The sequence below is a fragment of the Penaeus japonicus genome, unplaced genomic scaffold, assembly GCF_977035675.1.
Source record: "Penaeus japonicus unplaced genomic scaffold, GWHDUDI00000001_assembly GWHDUDI00000027, whole genome shotgun sequence".
NCBI lineage: Eukaryota > Metazoa > Arthropoda > Malacostraca > Decapoda > Penaeidae > Penaeus > Penaeus japonicus.
The window spans coordinates 2,198,120-2,205,619 of NW_028234429.1; the positions used below are offsets into that span (position 1 = coordinate 2,198,120).

The window sequence follows — 7,500 nt, forward strand, 5'->3', positions numbered from 1 at the left end:
CTCCCTTCTCCCTTCTTCCCCCTCCTTCCTCCTCCCTCTCCTTCTCCCTTCTCCCTTCTCCCTTCTTCCCCTTCCCTCTCCCTCACTCCCCACCTTGTGTAACCTGCTCGCTGACAGCAATTGTTATCCACTAGCTTCGCCCAGTGAGAAACACAGACAGACGTTCACGTGTCACGGTCTTTACAGGTGGAATCGGTTAATACTCTTGGTTCCGACCGAGGGCAGGAGGTCAGAGCTGTTCGCTGTGCCTGTTCTTCTCTCTGTCTGTCACTTCTCTCTATGAGTTCCTTCTGTCCTGGCTTGTGTACGCCTCTTCGGATACTTTCTATGCTTCAGGGTTTCCGCAAGCAAACACAGTTGCTAGGAGCAGTTAGTATAGTTAGAGACGAAAGTGGGCACAAGAAGCAGGAGACATCAGGTCAGAACTGAACACTGGCATATAACTAACTACTAATACAGCAAGTATTATCAGCGTCTTGGGAAACATGCTATGCAATATTAGTGACTTACATCTTCCCCTCCTTGCCCTCCCTCTCCCTCCCCCTCTCCCCTCCTTGCCCTTCCTCTCCCTTCTCCTCTCCCCTCCTTTCCCTCCATTTCTCTTCTCTCTCTCTCTCTCTCTCTTTCTCTCTCTCTCTCTCTCACTCATTCACTCGCTCGCTCACTCACTTACTCACTCACTCACTCTCTCTCTCTCTCTCTCTCTGCATGTGTGTCAGATATATGGCTGTTTTCCTTCAAAACAACTTGACGAGGTTGAAGCCATTTTTCATCACCTTAGTCGTAAATATAGAGGTCGTGCATTGCTTCGAAAATACAGTCCGAACATCTTGAAAATACCTTAGTCACCCATTTCCCTTATAAGGGATCGCCCAAGAGAAAGAACTCCCGTTTTCTTCCACGAACAACTTTCCAATCTGAACCTTTGTTCAACCTAATTTTCCCTGTTCAACTGTTTACTACACGCTTGCTCCCTTTCATCCAGTTTGTGAATAACAAGTCTGTTTTATCTTTTCTCGGTGCACTTATCTTCTTTTTTCTGTTTTTCTGTGTTTCTACGTTGCGATTATCATTTTTTTCTTCCTATGCACACGAGCTGTTTTCTGTTGGGAGCCGATTGAATACCAGTCTGCCGCTCCTTTCTCTAATGTAGGTTACAACTCACGATTTCCTGATTGAAAAAACGTAAGCCACTAAACACAACATTAATGATAAAAATCAGAACACAACATTGTATTTCTTATTTACATTTGAAGAAAATAGAACCCTTTCTCCCAGTCATGCATTGTGATGCGTCCGCTCGCTCATCCCTCACGCATCTTCGCAGCTGCTCCGCCACGAGCTTGCATGCAACACCTCTGCAATGCCACACTCCAGTTTTCTCCTGTCACCATCTCTTTCTTTTTCTCGCCAGGCGACTATCGCCATCTGTATCCAGATTCGTACAGGGATATGATGCACAAACAGACGTTGACGTTGAGCAGATCGAAGTATTATATATATATATATATATATATATATATATATATATATATATATATATATGTGTGTGTGTGTGTGTGTGTGTGTGTGTGTGTGTGTGTGTGTGTGTGTGTGTAAGTGTGAGTGTATGTGTATACGTGTGTTAGTGTATATATATATATATATATATTATATTATATATATCATATATATATATATATATATATATATATATATATATGTATACATATATTCATATGTATATATATTTATATATATATATTTACATATATATATGTATATATGTATATATGTATATATGTATATATATATTTATATATACATATATTCATATGGATATGCATATGCATATGCATATGCATATGTATATGTATATACACACATATATATGTATATATATATATAGATAGAGAGAGAGAGATGTATATATTTATTCATTTATTCATATTTATATGTATACATACACACACACACACACATATGCATACATATGTATGTATATAAATGTGTGTTCGTGCATGCGTCCAGCGCATCCCCTGCATGGTTCCTTCATGACCAGTTCTGGCTTTCGCTGATGTCCGGATTTATGATTGCTTACGGTCGCCCTGTCATTAGACTACCGCGGCCTCTGCTTTCTACGTGGACACGCCTCTTGTTCCAACTCACCTGCAAATGCACTGAAACGACCCCATTGCAATAAGTCTGTACTTTCTACCTGGAGACGATGGAGACGACCCGAGTGCATTGTTTTCCTTGTGCCTTTCCCTCTCTCTCTCTCTCTATTTTTATTTATTTTTTTCTATTTACTCGTTATGTGCTTTATGTGTATTCTGTTCCTGCCTTCAATGCGTTATCTGGCTAGCTGGCTCTCTGACTCTCTTCATCACCCTCCGCTTTATCTCTCTCTCTATCTCTTTCTCTCTCTCTCTCTCTCTCTCTCTCTCTCTCTCTCTCTCTCTCTCTCTCTCTCTCTCGTCTTTTCACCTGTTGCCCGCCCGCTGCCCGAGTCCACTAGGCTCCTCCCCTCAACCTCATTCCCACGTGCTAAGTTTCTATAATGCATTCTCGTTTTTAACTTTTTTGTGTATTTACATCAAACTTTCCTTTTCTTTTCATATATATATATATATATATATATATATATATATATATATATATATATATATATATATATATATATATATATATATGTACACACACACACACACACACACGGTATATGACTCTATCTCTCTCTCTCTGTCAACTTTTCTTGTTCGTAGATTGATGTTATGTCCTTCCCTTTTCTTTTTTGACACTTCTTTGTGATATATATTTATGATATGATAATTGATAATTAAATGCCCTTATCATAGCACGCACCAACTGGCAAAACCTCGTTACAACCCACTCCCCAAAAATATAAAGGTCACGCCACAACCTCGACATTACAACGCCCCTCCAGCCCACCGTTCCTTTCTTTGGTGACAGCCCACAGCCGAACCCACTCTGCCCACCCTGTCCTAATTCCGGGCTGTCGCTTTTCTCCTCCTTACGCCTGTCGCGACGTCCTTACCCAAGTTGAGTCTCGCTTTCTAAGGAGGATTTCCCTCCTCCGGGTAAATCCTGCCTCCCTCCGTCCCTCCTCTTCGTCCTCCTTATCCTTCTCCTTCTTCCCTTTCTCCCCCTCCTCTTCCTCGCCATCCACCTTTTCCTTCTCCCCTTTCTCCCCCTCCTCTTCCTCGCCATCTATCTTTTCCGCTCTCTCCTCGTCTTCCCTTCCCCCTTCTTTCTTTCTTTTCGTGCTCATCCTCTCCCTCGTCTTCATTCCCGCTCTCTCCTCCTCCTCCTCCATCTCCTCCCCCTCCTCACCTTCCCCACCGCCCCCTCGTCCCTCAGAGGTATTTTAAGCTCCTTGCATTGCATGATTAACCCATCGAGTAAAGGTCACTCAATGTATGAACGTTTAAAGTTCGGTAGAGTAAGTCAACTGGGGAACCGTTAGTGCGAAAGCCGTGCAACAACTTTTTTTTCCCCTCTTTTTCACGAGAAAGTTTTTGTAGTTAGAAAGAGGGTCAGGCGTTATCTCGAAAGGAAAGCGCATTAACCCGTCCGGGTAATTGAACTTTTTTTTTTTTACAACACCGGGCGTCTAGCACATGGCATATAACAACGCCTTACAGCACCTTTGATCACACTGACAATATTCAGAGCTCCGACTGGCGGAACGCCTGTGAACAAAGAGGACAAGCAATCGCTACCTGTATGTAAACAAGGCAGCGAGACTAGCACGTGGCAGAGGCACTTACCGTGGTCCGCAGAGGCAGTATGTGGAGTAGAAGCTCATGTTTTTGTAGACGTAGAGGAACTCCTGTAGCGACCTGGATGTTCCATACATGCTGAAGAGAGCCAGAGACATGTTCCACACGAAGAGCACCTTTCGTATCGTGAACGGAGGGCGGTTCTCCATCCACTTCTGAAGGCTGAAAATGATGGCCATGTAGGGCACGATGATGAAAAAGACGTAGCTCCAGTGAGAGTCAAACCATCGCACCCATTCCGTCACGGGAAAGTTGTACTCGAAGGGCATGGCAAGAGGGTATGTTATGTTGTAATAGCTCGCGCCCGCGGCGGACTCGACGCCCGTCATGTTGAAGAGATAACTCATTGTTGCGGAGAGGGCGAGGCCGAACTAAAGACACTCGTGGGGCGCGGAGCGACGGGCCACTGGGAGGGCGGCAGCGTCCAAGATAGGACTACGCTGGCGGAGGGAGGCGGGACCACGAGGAACCGGTTCCGTCCAGGTTCTCAGGAGAAGCTGTGAGCACGCTGACGCCACCAAGGCAACTGGCGCTTCGAATTGGTGCCTCCCCAACACTGCTCGCCTCGCCGCCGCCTCCGCCGCCGCTCGGTCTCATGGCGACCCACATCGATCACGACCTTCTCCCGGTGCCTCCGTGTGCGCCGCCGGACCCGGTGCCTCGTGTGACTTCATGGTCAACGCGACACGTGGTCCCACGCCGCCGCCACAACAAACGCTGTTGACAAACCCACGGCGCCGCCCCTTGTTCCCGCCCTCTACCCCGGAGCACGGTTTGTTGCACAGAGCACGCGCTTGCCGATCCAGATTACATGCCCTGGGCGCCTGCCATTGCCCATTCAAAGGGCCACTAGCATGGCAGTTATATACAATATACGAAATAGATTATTACTGATTTTTTCATTTGCATGCACATGACGATGCCACAACCACAACACAATCTCGAGGGAACGTAAGGGCTAGACTGCATCTGGCTCCTCCTTCCGCGCCAAATCGCCATGGACGCCAGGCGGCCAAGGTGAATCAGCCGCCAGCAAGAACAGGCATCCTGCGTCAGCCCAGCGTTCCAAAACGAGGCACGTGGCACTTAACACCTAATCATCCACAAATCTCTTCACCAACTACAAACGACAGTTCTTCGACTGTTGACACACTGAAGTTAATTAGTTAAGATGATAATCCCCTGATTCCATATGGAGAGAAGATCCCATCCTGCGAAATGAATGCCGCGGTGAAAGCTATGCCCAGGGTGTCGGGGGAAAAAACAAAACAAGTCCGAGGCATACCAGGGAATATATCGCGAGCTTAATGATTCTGGGAGATTCACGAGAGGCATATAATGGGAAGCAGAATAACGAAATCCTTACAAAGAGAACAACTTGGGTGGATCAATACTTTTTTTTATTTCCTGTACAAGGAGGTGTCGGGTTGACATTGAAAACGATAACGAAAACAATACTTCCTTTAATAAATCTTATATACACATCTATATGACACCACGACGACCTGAACTCTCAAAGAAAAGCGAAGGGACAACCAGGAAAAGGACTGAGGACGTTAATGAAGCGCTTCGTGATTACTATGCTATTGAATATGCAAGTCCTCCTGGTGTGGCAGAGACAAAGGACCTACTAATACTCTCCTACTACTGTCTGAAGGATACGGCACTTGTGCAATACAGCTTAGACAAAAACAAGAAGTGTTAATCAAATAGCCACGAATTTTGTTTAGTGTTAAAGCGGGTTCTGTTCGAATGCCTGAATAATGCTTGGTCATCTCGTATCACTAACGGAAAAGATGACCTTTTCTTAGTGCATGTTGAATTAGAAAAGCTATATTCCGTAGCCTTGCCTGCATGAACTGTTGCTGACCATGCATTCTTGTTTGCATGTTTTTATTCGTTGTAGTCCGCTTCCTTGTGTATGAGGGTTTGTGTGTGTTTATATATATATATATATATATATATATATATATATATATATATATATATATATATATATACAAATACACATGTATCTGTGTACGTATACATATATATATATATATATATATATATATATATATATATATATATATATATATATATATATATGTGTGTGTGTGTGTGTGTGTGTGTGTGTGTGTGTGTGTGTGTGGAGAGAGAGAGAGGGAGAGTGATTATTACAATCATCATTATTCTCATTTCATCATCATCATCATTATTACAATTATCATCTTGATTATCAAAATCGTTATTAACACTATTATAATTACCATCATCATAATGATATCAATTATTATTTTCATTGCTATTATTATCATTATTCTTATTATCATTATCATTAATTTGATCATTGATATTATTATCATTAATTTGATTATTGATATTATTATCATTAATTTGATTATTAATATCATTATCATTAATTTGATTATTATCATTATCATTGCTATCATTAATTTTTATTGTTATCATTATCATTATTAACATAAACAACATTATCATCATTGTTATTAGTCCTATCATTAGTATCATCATTATTTTCATTATCACCATTAATAGTAATATCATCCTCATTATTATCACATTATCATTATCATCATTAAGAGACAGAATAAAAGGTTAACGATGGGAAAATACTGCCATACGACCGGAGCGAGAGCAGATTCAATTCCGATCAACAAGGGTGTAAGTGACAGCCAAAAGCGGGCTACCGGAGGCCACTCTTATCCGGAGACAGTTACTGGGAGAAAAATACGAAGAGAACATGAGAAGAACGAGAGGGTACAATGGAGGACAGAGAGCTGAAGATAAGCAGGAAGAAAATAGGGTATTTTGGGACTTTAAGGGCAAGCTCTGAATGCGGAAGTCCACTTGATTGGTGAAAGACTAAGAGGAGTGCGAGTTTTCCCATAAAATTCCTGTTGGTGGGAAAGACTGGGAGATGCGTAAGGTGTTTACGTACGACGGTTTGGGAAGTGACAGAATATGAGATAAGATATAAGATAATGTTGCTAATGATGATGATGATACTAACAATATCGGTGATGATAACAATAATAATGATATTGATCATAACAACAGTAACAACAATGTAAATTATGTGATAATAATGATTAAAATAATGATCATGATAAAAAGAATAATAACAAAAATAGAAATAGGAAGAACAAGAATATCAAGCATGCTGATGAGGGTGATAATAATGACAATATTTATAACAAAATAATAATGATAAAGACAACGATGATATTGATAATAACAATAATGATGATGATAATGATGAAGACAATGATGATATTGATTATAACAATAATGATGATGATAATGATAACAGTTAAATGAAGATGAAAATAATGATTATAACAATAATAATGACAACGACAATAACAATAATTAATTTCTGACAAATACAGACAAACCATCTCCACACTTAGCAGAACACCTCCTATCTGGAATGCACCATTGAAATTGCAAGGATCCTCAAAAGCTCTGCAAGGGAATGGTTCACGGTAAGAGTGTTTCATTCTATTAAACACTCTATGTGATGTGTGTTGGTGGCTCTTTAAAGGCTTCCAATGTTTATGTGAATGATATCGAAGTTATTTTGAGAGTTGATACAAACATTTTCAATACAATCATTATTAGCATTATCATCATCATGACTATCGTTTTTACTATCATCGTTATTAATTAAACATTAATATCATCGCTATTAATAACATCAGTAATATATTCA

The 7,500-nt window shown here is 41.2% G+C and overlaps 1 protein-coding gene across 1 annotated transcript in view; it reads right to left on the minus strand.

Annotated features, from left to right (window-relative positions):
* Window positions 1-4,340, minus strand: part of Baldspot (elongation of very long chain fatty acids protein baldspot) — a 104,236-nt gene extending 99,896 nt beyond the window's left edge. The window contains exon 1 of the mRNA XM_043029631.2: window positions 3,771-4,340. Within this exon, the coding sequence (XP_042885565.1) occupies window positions 3,771-4,129 (359 nt within the window). The 5' untranslated portion in view covers window positions 4,130-4,340. The remainder of the gene's footprint in view (window positions 1-3,770) is intronic.
* Window positions 4,341-7,500: the final 3,160 nt, after the last annotated feature.